This window comes from Rhinolophus hipposideros, assembly GCF_964194185.1.
Source record: "Rhinolophus hipposideros genome assembly, chromosome: 9".
Taxonomy (NCBI): Eukaryota; Metazoa; Chordata; class Mammalia; order Chiroptera; family Rhinolophidae; genus Rhinolophus; species Rhinolophus hipposideros.
In genome coordinates this window covers 29,404,937-29,426,954 of record NC_138055.1, presented here as the reverse complement: position 1 = coordinate 29,426,954, position 22,018 = coordinate 29,404,937, and the positions used below count along the sequence as shown (strand labels likewise).

The window sequence follows — 22,018 nt, the reverse complement described above, 5'->3', positions numbered from 1 at the left end:
CAAACAACCCAGAGTGGCTAACACAGTACTGAAAGAGAAAAACAAAGTTGGAGGACTGACACTACCTGACTTCAAGATTTACTATAAGCCACAGTAATCAAGACAATGAGGTATTTGTGAAAGAATAGATAAATAGTCAATGGAATGGAGTAGAGAACCCAAAAATAGATCCACACGAATAATGTCAACTATCTTTAACAAAGGAGTAAAGGCAATACAATGGAGCAAACATTCTTTTCAACAAATGGTGCTGAAACAACTGGACAGCCACAAGCAAAAAAAAAAAAAAAAAAAAAAAAAAGAATCTAGATACCGAGCTTATATGCTTCATAAAAATTAACTCAAAATGAATCATAGACCTAAATGTAAAATGCAAAACTATAAAACTCCTAGAGGATAACATAGGAGAACATCTAGGTGATCTTGGGGATGGCAATGGCTTTTTTAGTATGACACCAAAGGCATGATCCATGAAAGAAATAATTGACAAACTGAACCTCTTTAAAATTAAAGTTTTCTTTGTTAACGACACTATCAGGCCACAGTGAGAAGACAAGGGACAGACTAGGAGAAAATATTTGCAAAAGACATTTTAATAAAGGACTGTCATCTAGAATGTGCAAAGAACCTTAAAACACAAACTGAAGAAAATAAACAATCTGATTAAAAATGGGCAAAAGATCTGATCAGACACCTCACCAGAGAAGATATATGGATGCCAAATAACTATATAAAAAGATGCTCCACATCACAGAATTGAAAATAAAAAGAATGAGATACCACTACACACCTATTAGAATCACCAAAATCAAAACACTGGCACTAAATGCTGGTGAGGATGTGAATTCTCATTCATTGCTGGTGGGAATGCAAAATTGTACAGCCACTTTGGAAAACAGTTTGACAGTCTGTTTCAAAACTAAACATACTCGTACCATACCACCCAGCAGTTGTGCTCCTTGATATTTACCCAAAGGAGTTGCATATATATATATATATATATATATATATATATATATATATATATATCCACACATAAACCTGAATATAGATGTTTATAGCAGCTTTATTCATAATTAACAAAACTTGGAAGCAAGCAACTAAGATGTTGTAGATGAATGGATGAATAAACTGTCATATCCAAACAATGGAATATTATTCAGCATTAAAAAGAAATGATCTATGAAGCCATGAAAAGACATGGAGGGACCTCAAATGCTCATTACTAAGTGGATAATGCCAACTGGAAAGGCTTCATACTATATGATTCCAACTGTATGACATTCTAGAAAAAGGAAAAACTATGGAGACGATATCGTTGGTTGCCAGGAGTTATGAGGGACGGAGGGATGAATAGGACAAGGTTTTAAAGTGGTAAAGCTACTCTGTATGATACCATAATGGTGATTATATGTCACTATTCACTTGCAAAACCCATAAAATGTACCACCCCAAAAGTGAACCTAATGTAAACATGGAATTTGGGTAACAATGATGTGTTAATATAGGTTCATCAATTGTCACAAATGTACCACTTTGGTATAGCGAGGGAGGCAGTGCAGTGTAGGAGTAGGGGGTATATGGGAATTCCCTGTACTTTCTGCTCCATTTTGCTGTGCACTTAAAACTACTCTAAGAAAATGAAGTCTATGTTTTAAAGATATGAATAGACAACTCACCAAAGAAGACATATGGATGGCAAATAATCATATGAAAATATTCCCAACATCATTTGTCATTAGAGAATTGCAAGAAAACAACAACATAACACTATGCAGCTATTAGAATGGCAAAAATCCCCCCCCCACCCCCAAATCAAAACAAACTGACACTGTGAAATGCTGACAAGGATTTGAAAAGACGAAAATTCACTCATTTCTGGTGGGAATGCAAAATGGTGCAGGCACTTTGGGAAACAGTTTAGCAGTTTCTTATAAAGCTAAACATAATCTGACCATAATCCAGCAATTGTGCTTCTAAATATTTACGCAACCAGTCTGATAACTTATGTTTGCATAAATACCTTCCGGTGAATGTTTATCGCCAGAACATAGTTGCCAAAAATGGGGAGTAATGAAGATGTTCTTTAATTGGTGACTAGATAAACAAACTGTCATATAGCCATACATTGGAATATTCAGTAATAAATAAAAATAAGCTCTCAAGCCAGGATATGACATGGAAGAACCTTAAATGCACATGCTAAGTGACAGAAGTCAGACTGAATAGACCACATACTGCGTAATTCAAATTGTGACTCGACACATTTACCAATGGATAAAAGTGAAGGAGGAACCATTCTATCTTACTTTTTTTTTTTCTTTCTGTAGTTTTGGAATAGCTCCTGAATAGCTCGTGCTGTCTTCAGCCTTACCTGAAATCCTCCAGTTCATCTGATATAGCAGTGAACTTTATAAAAAAGATGATCGTGTCATCTTTGTGTTTATAATACTCTAATGGCTTCTCATTGTTTTAAGGCTAATTATAAATTCCTTAGCTTGGTTTATAAGCTCTTCATAACTTTTCCAACCCAATCTCCCACAATTCCTCTCACTTACATCCTTATTTTGTTAGGCTCTAGTTCTCCATACACACAATGACTTTTGAAGTCTCTATGTGTTTTTTTTTTTTTTAATAAGATTATGAAGATAGCAGTAGGGGCAGTTATGGGGCTACAAATGGAGATATCCTATTGCTACGGGTAACCCCTTATACCCCCCCAGACAAGAGTCGTAGGCATAGCCTATTAAACCTATATGGTGCCCATATAGATAGGAAGCAAACTAAGCAGAGGGTATGTGTAAGCAGAGTAACTTGTAAGATCCTTGGTTCTTCAGTAAAGAAGGCATGTAGTAGTAGGGTTATACAAGATATTCCTCTGCTTCTCTGGGATACTTAGTCACTTTGACTCACTTTTTTATTTTTTAATTAAAGTTTATTGGGGTGACAATTATTAATAAAGTTATATAGATTTTAGGTGTACAATTCTGTAATACATCATCTATATGTCAAAGTGTGTGCTTGCCACCCAGAGTCAGTTCTCTTTCCACCACCATATATTGGATCCCCTTTACCCTCATCTACTACCACCACCAACCCCTTACCCTCTGGTTACCACTAAACTATTGTCTGTGTCAATGAGTTTTTGTTTTTCATTTGTTTGTCTTGTTCTTTTGTTGTTTTCAGTTTTATATGATTTCAGTGAAATCATATGGTTCTCGACTTTTTCTGTCTGACTTATTTCACTCAGCATAATAATCTCAAGATCCATCCATCCATGTTGTTGCAAATGGCACTATTTCACCATTTCTTATGGCAGAATAGTATTCCATTGTGTTTATACACCACAACTTCTTTCTCCAATCATCTATCGAAGGACACTTTGGTTGTTTCCATGTCTTAGCCACCGTAAATAAAACTGCAATGAACATTGGAGGACACTTGTCATTATGTATAAATGTTTTCAGATTTTTGGGGTAGATACCCAGGAGTGGGTTTGCTGGGTCATACGGTAATACTATTTCCAATTTTTTGAGGAACCTCCACATTGCTTTCCAAACTGGCTTCACCAATCTGTATGCCCACCAATAGTATATGAGGGTTCCTTTTTCTCCACAGCCTTCCAACACTGATTATTTGTTTTGTTGATGATAGCCATTCTAACTGGTATGAGGTGATATCTCATTGTGGTTTTTATTTGCATTTCTCTGATGATTAGTGATGTTGAACATTTCTTCATATGTCTATTGACCATTTGTATGTCTTCTTTGGAGAAATGCCTATTCAGGTCCTCTGCCCATTTTTTAATTGGATTGTTTGTTTTTTTGTTGTTGTTGAGTTCTATGAGCCTTGTATATTTTGGATATTAGCCACTTATCGGAGGTGTTGTTTGTAAAATTCTTCTCCCATTCAGTTGTTTGCCTCTTTATTTTGCTGATGGTTTCTTTTGCTGTACAGAAGCTTTTTAGTTTGATATAGTCTTATTCATTTATTTCAGCTGGTACTTCCTTTGCCTTTGAAATCAAATTCATAAAATGCTCTTTGAATCCAATGTCCATAAATTTAGTATCTAGTTTCCTTTTATGCATTTGGTTGTTTCAGATCTTATGTTTATGTCTTTGATCCATTTTGAGTTAATTTTGGTACATGTGACAGACAGCAGTCTAGTTTCATTCTTTTGCACGTGGCTATCCAATTCTCCCAGCACCATTTATTGAAGAGGCTGTCTTTTCTCCATTGTATGTTTTTTGGCATCTTTGTCTGACTCACTTTTATGCCCCAACAAAATCCAAATATTTTCAGTTGCCAATTTCTTAAGTGCTATAGTAATAAAAGCATAGGGGAAAAAGTTCAGATATTAACACATGTGTTTTCTCTTCCAGAAAAAAGTAAAAGTTAAAAATCCAAATTTTATATCCAAATCTCTTGAAAGTTTAGAAAAATACTTAATACAAATAATTATATTTAAATATGATGCCTTGTTATAAAATATTATTTTTAATTAAAAATTAAAAAATTGTAAATTATTAAATTTAAACATCTAGTTTGACAAAGTTAGTAATTTATTTCTTAAGCATCACTCATAATTAAAATGAAGAATCATTTTCCACTTATATAAAACCGGTTTGAATTCTTGGGCCCAGAATCCATAGCTTTTGATTTATTAACCTTCAAGATACAAATGAAAAGACAAAACCATGTGTTGATTACCATATGAAATTCCTCTTGTCTCTACTTTCAGTTTAACTCCAGAAGACTTACTGTTATTCAACCATACAAGTTAACTTTTTAATTTAAAATAATTTTTTTCTTGATTTTACATTCTTTATAAGCATTCCCGTACGTCTGCTCCCTATCAAACATGTTAGGAATTTAAATCATGGTCCTGTTATTTTTTGCATTCTCATTTGTCATTATAAAACACAGTTGTCACTATCAGATTAACTCTTACCTTACCATTCCATAACAAAATAAGTCAATTTTCAGGACTGGAAATGCACTGAAGCTAGACTACCAGGCTAAGTTTTCAGAGACATGAATGCTTTCCTAATAATTATTGGGAATTATACCATTTATCTTTAGAAAATTTTTTGTACAGAACAGTGACATTTATTCTGTAACTCTTTCTCAGGGTGATATTTTTGTCAGAATACAGGATAAGTCAATATTTTCCGGCTTAAACAAACACAATCATTTAAAAGCAATCCCTAGACCCCCTTCTGGAACTAATTTACTTCTTATTTTAACTTCTGGCATTATAAAATGTTCACTTTTACATTGCATTAATTTTACATTTCCATTAAATTGCTAAATTTCTGTTTTATGGGGCTTGAGGGTTTTTTATACCAATTTATTTTGACTGTCACAAGAATAGAACAAGGGTGCAGTTGAGGTAGAGGGTGGGGGATGGTTCTACTTCGGAAACTGCGGCTACATGAACAAATCTTCTCCCATGGCTGATCTGTTAATTTTCTTAGTTCAGCTAGAAAGTTGGAGGGGTTGAGGTGGAAGAGGACTTAGAAAGAAATAGAGGTCATTATGAGTATGAAAATTGAGTTCTAAGCTAAGTCCTCTTCTCTTACTGTGAACTATCCACTAGGGACATCTTAACCATGCACAGTGCGCTTACCAATCACTAGAAAGTGTCACTCAAACAATGATTACTTCCTCCATCTTCAAGTTGTTATGTCAGCTGCCAATGGAACAGTTCAAGCAGTGCCTGGGACATGGTAGACATTCAATAAACATATATTGAATGTATGATAAATGGGTAGATTGAATGAAAAGATAAGAGGATGGATGGATGGATGGATGGATGGATGGATGGATGGATGGATAGTATTTCTATATCTGGACATTTTCATTAATATCTCATGTTCAACAGGTTCAAGTCCAACCTCACTTGCTTTTGACTCATTTCCCCACTATATTCTGCCTCTGAGAATAGTACTACACCCAGACCTTTATTCCATATTGACTAATCCCTCTCCTTCACTCTCTACATCTAATCAATAAACAATTTTTATAGGTAAACAGATCAAATGGAGCCATCCCCCTACTCAGAACCCCTGTGTGCCCATAGACTTCAGCATAAAATGCATATCCTCAGTGTGATATATAAGCACCTTCAGAGTCTAGGCTCTGAAGAACCTCACCACCTACCCCCAACATGGCTCCACCCACACAGCACTCAACCTACCCTGTGCCAATATCTACTGTCTAGACACTAGAAAACAGTGATGAATAAAAGAAATTTCATGTCCTCATGGAATTCACATTCTAAAGAAGGAATCGAGTAAAATAATTATAATAATCGTAATGATAATATATAGGCATTTCAGTTGTTTTTATTATTACTATTATTATTACTAGTGGTGATGGTGGTAGTAGTAATATTTGTATATTTATGGAAGGCCTGACTGGGAGACGGGCAGCAAAATGATCTCATCTCATACTACACTGGCTATTACTCATTCTGCTTTAGCCACATTGGCCAGCTTAATGTTCCTGAAGCATATCAAACATGTATTCCTGCCTTAGGGCCTTTGCAATGGCTGTTCCCTTTTGTTGGAACACTATTTCCCCAGATAGTTTCCCTCATCTCTTTCATTTATCACCTTCTCAGTAAGGATTACCCACATATATTTTAAATAACAATTCAAGGTCTTCATCCCCCAATGCTGAATCCCCCTTTCCCTGCTCTACTTCTTTTATGCCATAGCACTCATCATCTCCAGTCTACTATGTAATTTATTATTTTTATTTTTTATCTGTCTCCTTCTATTGAATATAAAATCTGTAAGGTCAGGGATCTTAATATGAATTGTTTACTGGATTAGTCGAAACACCTAGAACAGAACTAGCACAGAGTAGGCACTCAATAAATATTTATCCAATGAGAAGAGAGCAGAGGATGTGACATGAGTTATTTTAAGTTTTAACAAAGTCATTGGCAGCTGAGAAGAGAGGGGTTTAAAGGGTTTTGGGGTGCAGTTGAAGGGACACCACTGAGAAAGCGATTGTACTATCATTAACAGGTAAAAGCATGGGATGAGAGTGGTAGTGATGAAAAATTGTATGCCATAATGAAATTACAATAAAATTGGGTGCTAAATAATATTGAAGTTTTATAATTGCCTCAGTAAATGGTGAATGTAACCTAAGCATCTCATCCGCGATTTAAATAACAATAGAGCCTTTAACAGATTATCACGTCCACAGATGAAAATTACTTTCCACACAATGAAAATTACTTTCATTCCTTAGACTAATAATTTACATTAAAATATGATTGGAAACTTAAAAATAGAAAATGCATTTGTCTTTTCCATGGATAATCTGACAGAGAGAGAGAGAGAGATGAAAACAACAGTTTCAAAGAATGAACACATCACATCAGTTTTTCAAAATGGTTTTTGATGTTTTTTATTGCATTTGAAATAGATTGGATTTTTAAACAAATGTGGGATTCAGTTGTTAAAACAACCACCAAATAATGATGTGTTTCTCTTAAAAAAGAACATCGAAAATGTTTATATAGAGTTCATGAATTAAGCCCAGCACTACTACCCCACTGGAAGGAGGCTTTCTGAAACTGAGCCAGTAACCCACAAGTCAGCAGAGAACATTTATCAACAACGAACATTATGTCTCAAAGGTGTACCAGAATCATGCTTATATTAACAAGCAAGTTCCTTAGAACCAATCCGCAGAGCTAATTTACTCCAGTATTAGACAAAATTCAAACATGGTAGCATTATTAATATGGCTTATCAGTCTTCAGAATAATAAAAGTACTGAAGTAGGTGTACGGATAGGTTATTAGAGAACATCTCAGTGACTATGGCAGAAAAGAGAAAGCCATGATATTTGAGAGAGGAAAAGATTTTATTTGTGTGTACATGAAAGATATATTAATATACACATTCAAAACCTAAAAATACTTAAAAAGCCTTAACACTCTAGAGTTGTTTTGCCTTAACCACACTACAACTTCTAAAAGTATTGCCACATAACTGCACAGGGCACTGATCAAGGTTCTTAACTAAGATCTAGACACTTAAAAATGATTTGAATTATGTTCCGTATATGCTCGATTGTGAAGGACGATGGAGTGTCTAGTGCATCTTAAAAAGATTTCTTTGAGAAATGATTAAAGTTTAAATGGTCTTGCAATCGGGGTACTTCCAACTTTAGTTATGTAAAAAAAAATTGTTAATTTTAATAGTGCATTGCCTGACGATGCCAGGTAAATGAAGGTTGCAATCTGTAGAGTTAAAACTCCTATTCTGAGAAAAGATAAAACTCTTTCAATATTGCAGTTATGTTTACTGCTGCCCGGTGCTTACTATTTCATATATGCAAAAAAAAAAAAAAAGACTCAGTCTCTAGAGAGTGAGCAGTGACAGACTGAAAATTGAAGATAAAAACACAGTGTGCTCACTCACTGTGGGAAGTATTGTAAGGTCAGTGGCCTGCTACTTTAGGCACTGCAAAAACTTTGGCTCAAATCCAGCCTTACACTCTGTAATTAGAAAGAACATCGCTACTTTTAGTCTCCAGCCAAGCCACGTATACTTGTGGTCTGTTTTATGAGGTTCTCGTTGCAATTTGCACTGTGATCGCTCATATAAGACACTATGGTAGGGGCTATAGACCTCGGTTGATTCTAACACAGGGAGAGACTGACAGTAACTTTCAAGTAACTAGTCTTATTTCTTCAAGGAGTATCTTTAGACTTCTGTATACAAGGTATTTCTGTAAAACTAAAAATACCCTAATGATAAATATTTTGTAAGCTATAAAATATAACAGACATTGAGTCTTTAGTTAGGGTCGATGAGATCCCAGGAAGGCCATCCCAGGTCTTCAGAGGGCTCGTGAGCCTGCTGAAATTATATGCCACTCTGTGTACATCTATTGTTCCAGGGAAAGGATCCAAAGCTTTCATTCCATTTTTAAAGTATCTATGATACTCTCCTCCAAAAAAATTTTTTTAATATTAAAACCACTGTTTTTCAACTATAACCCAGTATAAGAAAATGTTCAGCATGTTTCCAATCCATTTTTAAGGACAATAGAGGCCACAAATCTCAGCACTTCTCTTTCTCTGACCCATCTTCTAGTTAAATGTTATCCAGATGGCCTAGGCCTTGAATTCGGTTTAGGGTAATGGATAAATTACAGACTTTGGAAACAGACTGCTTGGATTCAAATTCTGACACAGCCACTAACTAGCTAGGTGAGCTCAGTTAAATAATATAACCCCTCAGAGCCTCAATTTCCTTATCTGAAAAATGGAACCAATCCTCGTACCTGCTACCTAGAGACGAAGTAAAGGCTGAGATCATGTAAAGTCCTTAGCACAGTTCCAGATCCTGAACCTGCCTTTACGTATTTTATCAGCACTACTTTTGATGAGTTTTAATGAGTTATTAATAAAATCCTTAATGTGGAGTGTTTTTTGTAGTATGAATAACCATCTAGTGGTCTTTTCATTACAGGAAGAATTACCACATTTTTAAGTCAACTTTATCAATCATTATCAAAATTTAAACCTTAGACACCGATTTTGTGATGTCTCATGTCTGAATTCATTGTTTTGCTAAAAATTTTATATGTGAGCATTTTCACACTGTGATCTTTTTATTTGTTTTTAACCATGTGACTAAAGAAAGAGATCTAAACTGTTGATCAATGCACAATAAACCTACCCCACTTTTTAGGCCACAATATAAAATTGAAAAGGTATTTTTATAATCATAAATAAATGTTTTGGGTTTATATGCGAAAGAAATATAACACACATATAGTTTTATGGGCAATTTCTCTTTCCTTATAAGGACAATTAGAAAATTAACAAGTTTGTTTCAAATGTTTCTCTTTTTTTCCACAGCGCTTGTAGTGAGATTTCTGACGAAACGTTTCATCTGGGAATATGATCCCACCCTCGGTAAGTCAAATTTTGTTTTCTCCTCCTTTCCAAAGTTTATGCCCCATAAGAAAGAATGACATTTTCTGTTGCAACATTTTTAAGCACCTTGCAGATGTTTTAAAAGTGCTTTGTTGAATCATACAAAGTATTTCTCTGGGAAGCTAGACATGTTGCATGCTGTCTGTGCTTAGAACCCTGAAGGATTTTAATGCGGAGATGAAGAAATCAGGTCCCACTAGAGACAATAAGGAAGTGGGTACGACCTAATACTCTTCTGTTAGGAAATGTAGTATCACTCTAACGGGAGAACGAAGATACAGTGGGCATGGCTAGTTTCATGTGAGATAGAATGGCATGATGAGGAGAGTATAACATTAAAATTAAACTTGTAAATAATGATTTTGGGAAAATGTATCTATAAACTGTGTTTCTTCCCCTCTTCTCTCTGGTGAATTTGATTTAAGCCTATTTAAAAATACAAAAGAAGAAGCAGAAAATAGATATCTGTGCATCTTGAAAGTAGAAATAAGGTTGACATATGAAGTGTTTATTACATGTATTGTTCATAGTCCAAAACAGAGCATGTATTAGAAATATATTTAGTTATCATCTTCAAAATAACACTGAAAATCTAAATTAAACTTCAGATTTTACTCTGCAGGAAGCCTTTGAGTATTTGTTTATGCTTCAGGACCCCAGTTGGTTTCATAAAGAGCAATTACTTTGAAATCCAGAGGAAGAGAGAAAGACATACATCATTTCACTATGAGGCACGGTGTCCCCATCTGGGCTCACTTAGAATGGTGAAATTGGCAAAGATTATTCCTGGATTTTTTTTCTTGTTTGTTTGTTTGTTTTGTTACTTATGTTTAGTTTAATAGAGAACCTTTTCTTTTCCCTTGTGCCTCCTTTCATTGCTTTTACTTATTCATTCAACAGATATTTGTTAAATGACTCCTATGTGTCAGATTCTTCTAAGTGCTCAGGATAAATCAATAGGCAGAAAGAGAAAGCCATGGGTTTTTTTGTTTTTTTTCAGCTTACAATCTAGTAAAGAAGGAAGAGTCAATAAGCAAATAAATATATGTCAAATAGTGATAAGTACTCTGAAGGAAAATTGAACAGAGAAGGGAGCAGAGTGATTTTATTATTTGTTTGATTTTTAGCTTTTTAATCTGTCTGGAACTTATTTTTAGCAAGAAGTACAAAGTGAAGACCCAACATTTTTTCCAAACAGTTGACCAATTATCATCCTATTATTTATTACATAGCCCCCACCTTTCCCCACTACTTCCAATACTGTCTTTTCTACAGTCCTCCTTGGGTTTCCACGAGGATTGGTTCTGTTTTATAAAACGACACAGTACTTGCACATAACTTACGCACACCCTCCTGTATACTTTAAATCATCTCTACATTACTTCTAATACCTAACACAATGTAAATGCTATGTAAATAGTTGTCATAATGTATTGTTTAGGGAATAATGACAAGAAAAAGAATCTGTGCATGTACAGTAGCACAGACTCATACTACTACATAGTACATGTCGGCACCAACGTTAACATTTTTTTCACGTATATTTGATCTGCAGTTGATTGAATCTGTGGATGCAGAAACTGCAGGTACAAAGGGCCAACTATACTCTGGCTCATTTACACTAGGATGCAGTTCTAGATTTCCTTTTCATATCTTACACCAGTACCATACTCTTTTAATAATACTCATAGTATGCTCTTCAGAATACATTGATACCCAGTAGAGAAAACCTTCCTCCTTTATCTTTTTACAAAATTATCTTGGCTACTATCTCCAGTTTATTCTTCCAGGTCAATTTTGAAAACTCTATCGTAACATGACATAATTTTCATTAGAATTGCTTTAGAACTATAAATTACTTTGAGAAGATTCATATCTTTATGATAGTCAATCTTTTGATCTAAGAGAACAGTGTGTCTCTACACTTATTAATCTTTACTTCTCTGTTTTTGCTTCTAAGTAAATTGTTTTTCGACATCAATAATTTTGAACATGTTTTTAATATAGCTACAATCTAATCTTAAATGATATATTTAGATCTAAAAATATATTTGTTTTAAAAAATTCATTATCTATTGTTCCACCTAAGTAAATACTTACTCTCCTCTTATATTTTCTATTATTTATAAAAGCTTTACAAAGTTTCTGAGACTCTTAATGATTAATGGGAGTTCAGTGGAAAAATACTAATTTTATTTTTGTTATACCAGTACATTTCAATGAAAGATGAAGCTTATAAAAAATGATTTCATAAAAATTTTGAACTCTCTCTAAATATGTTCCAATAACTAATGTATACAGTATCTTAGGTGAACCATTTTCCCTTTTGTTTTATTCATTGTAAAAAAGCAACTGCTATTAATAAGACTCTGCCTGCATCAGTTATCTGTAATTCAGGCTTCCTTCACTAAGAATAATGAAACTTTATTGTGTGACCTTGCACTGTACCGCTCAAAAAGGATTTCAGCTGCTAAGCAACAAGAGTGTTGATTAGACTTCAGAAATATCAGATATATGACTCACTCCCAGGTGAGGGTTTCATTAACTCATGATAAAAACTGGATTTGTGTGTGTGTGTGTGTATGCTCACGTGTGCTAGAAGTCACTGATGTTCTAGCCTACAGGAGTTCCCAACCCATTTAGTCCAAGAGTAGTCAGCATTTCCCGGACTTCATACTACCATAGAGTTTCAAATCCACCACCAAAAGGGAAAGCTACATTAAAAAACAAAGTTGAATATTTGCAAAAAGTAGTCTTGAATTCTGAATTCAGTGCCTTCATTAGAAACATGGGGTAGTTGTTTTAACCTGGAACAGAATTATTGCTTTATGAAAAGCTGAAGGGCATAAATACCATTTAGCATGCTAACAAAATTGGAATAGTTACTGCTTGAAATTATTCTATGAAGGAAATGTTTGCTACTATAGCAGCAAGTGATTCCCAAACTTTTAGATTTCAGGACCCAATTTTTTTTTTTTTTTTTTTTGCTTTTGTTTTGGTATTCTGTGGGCATGTGCTTATGTGTGTGTGTATGTGTGTGTGTGTGTGTTTTATGAAGAGGTAATATCACAGGATTATAATTAGGAATTTAAGCAAGGGGCAGAGGGTAAAAAAGAACTAAATGTATTCACTCTACAGGCACTTGTATTTCATAAGAGATTGAAATGTTTTTAACATTCAAGAGTTTTGAAGGATATCATCTAAGAAAAATGTTCAATCATTTACATTGAACAATTTTAGTTTTCCTTAAAGTTGTTTCATTTCACTGTGAAATCGTTGTCAGTGAAATCTTTGTCAGAGGCCAGAGCTGGTCTATGAATGGCATTTGAATATCACCACTGCAGCCTGTAAGATTTGGGATTTAGACCATCTAACCAGGCAAACCACTTAATGATGGTGGCAGCCATGTTCTGGTTGCAGAACAAGATCCATGTTCTGATTAGATCCCAGAAGAGAACTGAATCTCTCTGAGAGTCGTATTTACCCTCTGAAAATACTGATAATGGTCGAGAATACAGACAAAAACTTAGATCTTATTCAATTGTGTGTGTGTGTGTGTGTGTGTGTGTGTTGGGGGCATTTAGAGAGAAAGAGACTGCATTTCAGCACCTGCCACATAGCAGGCACCCTACTATGTGTTTAAATGGATCATGGTGTCTGTTAGTGAGGACTCAGACAAGAGTGAGGATAGGAGCTAGGAGACATACTGGACCTAAAGATGATTTCATTTTGTGGTTGGTTCTTCCCGCCTGCATTGTATACAGTTCCCTCTGCTTGGAAAGGATCAAACAAAGGAAGGGACACACCCAGAACAAACTCTCTCAACTAGATACTGAAGCAAAAGTGCTTAACCGACTCAAAGAATTATTTAATGTTGGCACAGCAAAGAACTTTGAGATGGTTATTTGACAAATACAAAAACAAGTCCAATAAAGTAAGTTTATCCATGATTATGTGGCACATTTGTGGTTAGACCAGCAACAGAACTCAAGTCAGTACAATTTCCACTCTAGCACAAATCAACATTACTAACTGCTGTTGTTACTGTATTGACCAAATGTCCATATTAATATGTTAAAATTTGGAAGAACAAAAAGCTAAACTGGTGAAAGGATTAACCATAAACAACATCCCTTTGAGCATCAACTTCTCTTAGAATATTCAAAATATACTTCTGTTTATAAAAATGTTATTGAATGTGGATTTAAAATTATGTAGTTCTCATATATAGTGAAATTCAGGTCTAATTTTTAATATGCTTAATGCCAACTTGATACTAATATTGGTCTTACAATATGTAATATTTTGGTTCACTTAGAAGTACCTCTAAACAATCATACCCCTCCCCTTCATTAAAAAAAGACTCAAAATGACTATTTTCTGTTAGGATGAGCAAAATGAAAAGTGTTTCTACCCTCCCAACACATGCACGTTTTCTCTAATGTTTTAAAATTAATAGCAGAGTTTAGCTTCAAGAAGTACTTACTACAATTTTTAGAATTATCTTTAGAAAAGATAGCACATGAATGTACAACATTTTGCCTCTGTAGGTAACGCTTCCACTTTTTTATATGTAGTCAGGGGTTCCTAAGGAGGGAGAGAAGAAACCCAAAGGAAAAAAATGCTGAAAATGGCATGAAACCAGGATTTAGCTTGGATGAAATTACCGCTGCCACCCGCGGCTATGTCTGTTGCAGACATTCTCTCATTTCCTGCATTTCATCGTTTTCGTTTCAGTTAACAAACAGCCAAAGAATCACACAACTTCATACGATTTCCATTGTATTCTATTTCCCCCACTGCTGTCTTCTGTGGTTGAAATACATATCCTATTTATCATGGAAGCAATAGAGAGAAATGTCCCTGTCTGTCAGACGTTTGGTGCAAAGAGATGGAATAGAGCCCAGAACTCTGTTTTCCAGGCTCCAGAGCTGATGCCAGTCCTTTTAAAAGGGAAGGCAGCACAAAGGTCATTGTAGAACAGTGGAGTGAGAAATAAAAAGGGCATGGATTCCAGCATGTGTGCTGCCTTCTGGGCCTCTCCTCCTCAAGCTGGAACTCTGAAGATGAAAAAGAAAATAAATGATGAGAGAATACTTGTAGATGAGTCGTTGCTGTAAATGGTATTTTGGAGCATTAAATCACTCACAACAATAATCTCCCATTTAACATAAAAGACTAGGAGATAGAAGGTTCTGGAATTGAGAAACATTGGACACAACCATGTATGGATTACGTAATTTAGGAGAAAGACAATAATGTAAATTATGCTTATTAAAATATATTGAACAGAATCTCATTTTTTAATTTTCATTTTCATAAAATGCTTCAGCAATGTGTCATGCCTGTAGCAATGACCATTATACAGTGCTGATGACAGGTAGAAGGCTAGGTCATGCTACTTAGTTAAGCCTCCTTTCTGCAATTAGTATTTTGAGTAGATTATATTTACAGCAAAGTACATGAAACTGTGGTCAGAAAAGAACGGTAAAATAGTTGATGAGATGAAGAAATGAAAGTCAGAAACATGAGCTAGGTAGGAAAAAATAAAATAAAAGCACTGGCTTAGTGGCTACCTTGATGGGAGAGGAATTTCTTAGTGATTTGGGTAGTTTAGGTGCAAATAATTGAGTTAATGCTTAAGTTAATCATGATGCTCTATTCTTGGTACCACGTCATGTATATGTGAAGCATTAATTTCATTTGCTTTTCCCCACATCCCCCAATCTGATACCATAGCCCTCTTTCCTATAGGCATATAATGTAATGTGTTTGATACTTACCATAATCATTAAAAGCCAAAATTCCTAGTCAGTCTTTCTGGGTTCCAATCTCAACTCTACCATTTACCAGTGTGTGACCTTCAGCAAGTTATTTAATACTATTGTGCCTCAGTTTCCTCATGTAAAATGGAGCTAATGGTAATACGTACTTCATAAGATATTTGTGAGAATAAGGTGAGTTAATATGAGTAACATTTAGAACAATCTTGTTCAAATGGTAAGCAGCATGTGCTAGCTAATATACGAGCATATATTTTTGAAAAATGTTTTTTTTGTATATACATATGTTTTAAATTTATATAAATTTTATCTTGCTGTAGATCTACCTGTAGAGGTAATCACGTGTTGTTTTTCCCCTTTAGTCTTTTAATGTGTTAAATTGCATTGATAGACTTTAAACACTCTTTGCATTCCTGAAATAAACTCTACTTGATCATGATATACTTTTCTTATAATAGCTCTCAGATTCAACTGGATAATATTTTATTTAGAATTTTTTAATCTATATTTAAGAATGAAACAAGCCTACAACTTTCTTTTCTCTTTTTCTCTTATTACTGTTGTATACTTCTTGAGTCAGCATAATGTCCCATAAAAGGAATTAGGTAGCTATCCTTTTTCTATTTTCTAGAACTTGTTTAATGTTTAACAGAGATCTCCTATAAAGTCAATTGGATGTAGTTGCTTTTTATGATTATGAGAGATCTACACTTAGTGTTTAAATTTATTTACTGGCTATGATCTAGTTAAGTGTTCTATTTCTTATTGCTCCAATCTGTGCATTTTTTCTCCTAGAATTTATGAGGGCTTGAAATTTGTTGATATATAGTTCATAATATTTTATTTTTATTTCATCAGAATATGTAGTTATTTCCTCTTTTAGTGCTAAATTTTGTTTGACCGCACCTTTTCTCGTAATTTGCTAGTTCGTATTGCCAGATTTTTACCTCTCCCCCTTTATTTTAATCTTTTCAAGCACCATGTATTGGTTGTGTTAACCCTATCTAATTTTTCTGCTTTTTTTCTCCTTTACTTCTGTCCTCATATCTGCTTGGATGTTTTCTGTTTTCCTCTTCTAATTTGTTGGGTTGAATGCTTAGCTCTCTTTATTCTATTCTTTCTATCATGTCATCTTCCGGAATAAGGTAAGTACATTAAAACCTGCCTCTGGTCTCTTCTCCCAGTTCCTCCGTGATATATTGGTATTATCTAGATTTGTAATGCTGGATTGCTTTCGATACTGTTTTATTGCTTTGCTGCTCTCCTTTGGGATCTTCAGTGCAGTTTTGCTGGCGAGAAGTCCAGTGTTAATCTGAGTCATGTCCTTTTGTTCAAGGTGAGGTGCTTTTTTTCCTCTAGATCCTCTTAAATTTTCCTCTTTTGCCATTGATATCCTTACACTTTGCTGTAATGGGTTGAGATATGGGACTTTTATCCTCATGTGTCCTGTTAGTCCTTTCGATCTGAAATTTTTCAGTGCCTCTTATCCTGGGGAATTCTGTTATTACAATTTCAAATGTTTTCACTCCTTTATCTTATTCTCTCTTTGAGACTCATTTTATAAGAGATAATATGTCTATTTCTTTTATCTATATCTCTTATATTTTACTTTTACATTTTCCTTCTTGTTATTTACTAATACTTTCTGGGAGAGTTCCTCAACCTGACCTTCATCAACTCGGTCAATCATTTGTTGTGTTTTTTATTTCATCTGCTCTAGTTTTCACATAGAACAGCACCAGTTGGTCTTTATTTTAACCTCTGGTTTCTATTTCATGTGGTGAGGGGCACACTCAGAGCCACCCAAACATGTTGAATCTGCTAACTTCTCACCCCTGAAGAGCTTGGGGGGCCATTCTGATATTCATCTACCAGTCTCCAGCTGGTACTGAGCTATCATCATTTTTCTACCTTGAAGAGGCAACATGGGCAAAAGAACTCTGCTTTGTTCCATCTCTCCTCCATGCTGTCCAGTGCTCCTCTACTTTTCTCACCAAACCCAAGCACTGGGGTCCAACCACTTTCTACTGCCACGAGTATTTCTTGTAGCTTTACATGGTCAGTTTTTACATGGATAGCCATCCACCTCCTTCCACTGTGTGTTACATTTCCAGGGTTGCCGTCTGGAAAGAAATTAGCAACTCCTGCTTATGTGTCATCTTCTCAAGAACAGTAATTAACAGTGATTTCCAGAAATGGGGTTTTTAGGAATATGACAGTAGCATGACTTCGGTGGGAATTATTTTCTTATTTTAGGATGTGGAGGTCTCATTTTAGAATGAAGAGCCCACCAAGAAGCTGGCTTCATAGGAGAATAAAATCAGCAAAGAGACTATCCCATGCTATACCCTGAAAGTCTACAGCTCTCATATTAGAACCTTATTTCCAGGAGCTCTAAGAATACAAAGACGGCACATTTTTGCAAATCTATCCTTTCCTTCCTACTGTGCACATTCCCTTATGCTACAAAGTCAGACATATTCCTATGACTAATTTGTAACTTTAAGCATCAAATCAAACCATGCACTTATTTATCGTTTTATCTTTTTTTTTTTTTTTTTTTTTTTGCTCATTCCCTCAGAATCAACTTACCGACACCAGGCATCTATCGATGATGAAGTTGTCACCATGGAGATACTAGACACCGCTGGTCAGGTGAATAAGAAGTGCAGCTAGAATATTTTCTGAATCAAATAAAAATGAGATGTGCATAATATGAACAAAAGACACTTTCCTACAATTAATCATGATGCCTAAAGACTTTTCTCTTTAATCATCTAAGTATTGATATGTTAACATATTTGCAACATCTCGTATATGCATTTTTATGTGAATTACCCAGTACTTCAAGAAGGTTGTGAAAATACCATACTATTCACATGATATCATCTAGAATACAATTGCCCGCCTATATTTTTGGAGATTGCAAGATATTAGTAGATTTTCATGGTTAAAGGTGTTTTGAAATGCTCTGATAAAGCTGAGCAGGTATCTTTACTGGGAAAGTTCTCAGAGCCTTTAACATGCTTATGTATAAGGTTAATCCTTAAGGGGTTTAGTACATGTTATATTCCAAAGTTATAGGACCTCAGAAGCTTTTTTCAAAATATTTTATTTTAGGAATCTCTCCTGTAATATTCTTTCCAGACCTCACCACAACCTACTGAAATTTGGAGCGATATCATTGAACAATAACAATTTATTAAAAGGAAACTAATGTAAATTTGTTTTAAGTTCAATCAGTTCTGAGATTACAAACATGTTCATAGATAGGTTTAATTCCCAAGAATAGGAATGGCCACTAGGAATGAGAATTAGGAAACTGAAGGATTCCATGGTGCTTTTCAGTGACCTATGACCCCAAGAAGATTTGAATTCGAGTACTTAATCCAAGAAATGTTCTCATAACTAATGATACACTTTTCTTTCTCATCACCACCTCTTTCCTATATACACTCTCACCTTCTACCCAGAACGGATTCTACAGAGAATCAGAGAAACACATACATGCCAACAGAAGTCATTTGAGCCCATGAAGCAATGCATTTTCTAATCACAAATGCTACCTTTCTAGGAAGGCATAACCACTCCCTTTGAAAATTACTTCAAATGAGTTCCTATCATTACTGGTACTGTACCATAGTTTTGGAATATTGAGATAGAGGGAAAAAGCCAAAAAGCCCTGGCTTTGATTTTGATTCTCTATATAATTTTCTGTGTACTGTTTTTCTGCTCCTAGTGGCTGATAGTCTATAATCTGAAAAGAAAGGAGATTACAACAAAACAAAACCAAAAAATCAAAACCATTTCACTAAACTGTGCCTGTAATTCTGATCTCTAAAAGGTGGAGTAAGGTCTACTTGTCTGTTACCTGTTTGCTAATTATTTCATTGTGAGGCAAAGACTCAGAGGCAATGTGCTCAACTAAGGTGATCATTTCTTTACAGTCCCTGTGATTCAAGATCTAAAGGTGTGGCAAGAAAAAGTTAAAAGCCGAAAGTCAAGGTCTATGCAGTTAGAAAATGTTTAGTTTCCTTAAATAGCTTGCGATGAGTAAGTAACACTTCCATTCCACAGTGATTGAGACGATAAGCTGTGCAAGCAGATTATTGAGAAATTTGAATGACACTGAATATAAGGAATGGTAATTAAGGGACCACTATCAGCATTAGCAGCATCTATATATTGTGACTACCGCCAAGTTTCCCGATTGCCCTTGTTTTCTTGCCAACAGGAAGACACCATTCAGAGGGAAGGACATGTGCGGTGGGGGGAAGGCTTCGTGCTGGTCTATGACATTACTGACCGCGGAAGTTTTGAGGAAGTGCTGCCACTGAAGACCATCCTGGATGAGATCAAAAAGCCCAAGAATGTGACTCTCATCTTGGTGGGAAACAAAGCTGACTTGGACCACTCCAGACAGGTTAGTACCGAAGAAGGGGAGAAGTTGGCCACAGAGATGGCATGTGCTTTTTATGAGTGTTCTGCCTGCACCGGAGAAGGGAACATCACCGAAATATTCTACGAGCTGTGTCGAGAGGTTCGTCGCCGGAGGATGGTCCAGGGCAAGACAAGGCGACGCAGCTCTACCACACACGTCAAGCAAGCCATTAACAAGATGCTCACCAAAATCAGTAGTTAGGCAGTTCCATTCTTGTGAAGGCCCTGCTGAGGAGGGTCGGGGAATCAGAAACACTTTCTTGCCCTTTTTCCCTTTTTTATCCTCCAAAATAAAATACTTCATTCTTTGTTCTGACTCTGGGAAATGTCTGGGCTTCCTCATGTTCCCACCCTCCTGTATGTTGACAAGCTACAGAGTGTTTTATGCAATTTCAGTGCTGACAATTACTCCTTTTCCTGTTTCAATAAGATACACTTTATTGCAGCATGAATCACCAGAGATTCTAAAATGGCTGGGTTCATATGAAGCTATTTTTAAACATCTTCACCTTGCTTCAGTAGGTTGACGCTTTTTTCAAAGGCATTTTAAAATTCTATTTCTTGTGAAAGACTACAAATGATTGCCTTAAAAGTCTAAAATAATAGAAAGTACAGTAAAAACACAGGAAAAGTAGCTGAAATATTGGAGCCCTAGTTTCTATTTGAAGCAAGAATTTTTTTCTGAGCTATCTTAAATTATCTAGTTTTTCTTTAACCTTTATTTAGTTCTTAAACTCAAACATGTTTTCACAAGGTTTTCCATTGTGTAAGAGAGTTCCATTTCAGTTGGTTCTCTCAATGATCAATTGAACATAGCACTCTAATTCTTCTTCCATAGCTCCAACAAGATTTAATTATAATAGGGGCAGCAGTGCCCTTCAATTCAGTTCTTGCTAGCCTCTTTCTCACCAAGCCCAGAGTGATGTAAAGACCTTAGGAATCTTTTTACCAAACCCTGACTTTATTGAATGCTAACAGAGTATATTGTTAGAGACGTCTGATTCATTTCTCTCTCTGCTTATCATCTTAGCAGAAAGACAACAGACCAAAAGAAAGGAAAATTAGGATGAAGCTTAACTATCCCTCTGGGGAGCCAAGGGTCTATGCCAGACACAGTAAGAAAAATTAACCACTGATTCATTAAGTTGGTTACATGACTTCTTCTAATATTTTGGAAATCACTTAGAATTCAGAAAAGAATAGGTGATTAAAGTTCACTATACCTGAATAAATGTGTATAAAATAGATTCTTATATTGTGAAAATATAGTCTATAACTAATAAAACTTTATGATTCTTTTTTTCTTTATTATCCCCCATATATCAAAACTTAGGCACTTTATTTTAGAAGAAAATATATATCTTTTACATATGGGTGTATTTATAAATACATAAATATATGTATAAAAATTTGTAAGAGTTGGAGGCTTTAATTCACCAATGCATTTGGACAACTTGGTGTAACTATTTTATGTGAATATAATAAAAAAGCATAATTTTCACATTCTTTCACATTAGGGTGGTCTTTTTTGTGATAACATGAAATGTTTGTAATTTTAGGAGAGACTTGAGGGGACAATTGGAATGCAGAGTTGATGAATCAGTGAACATGATATAAAAAGATAAGCTCCCTTTTATAATAACAACTACTATTTTGGAGTGGTTAGGTGCTATTTTAGGCACTTTATGTATTATCTCACCTAATCCTCACAATAACCTTATGCAAGAGATGGTATTATGATTACATTGTAGGGATGAATGTATTGAGCCACAAGAAAAAACAAGTTTGCACAGCCTTTTAATGGTGAGAGCCAGGATTTAAC

The 22,018-nt window shown here is 35.1% G+C and overlaps 1 protein-coding gene across 1 annotated transcript in view; it reads left to right on the top strand.

Moving 5' to 3' along the window:
- The window catches only part of RERG (RAS like estrogen regulated growth inhibitor), a 95,602-nt gene extending 73,898 nt beyond the window's left edge, over window positions 1-21,704 (top strand). Inside the window, exons 3-5 of the mRNA XM_081058208.1 lie at window positions 9,896-9,952; window positions 18,338-18,411; window positions 19,991-21,704. Of these exons, the coding sequence (XP_080914334.1) occupies window positions 9,896-9,952; window positions 18,338-18,411; window positions 19,991-20,398 (539 nt within the window). The 3' untranslated portion in view covers window positions 20,399-21,704. The remainder of the gene's footprint in view (window positions 1-9,895; window positions 9,953-18,337; window positions 18,412-19,990) is intronic.
- Window positions 21,705-22,018: the final 314 nt, after the last annotated feature.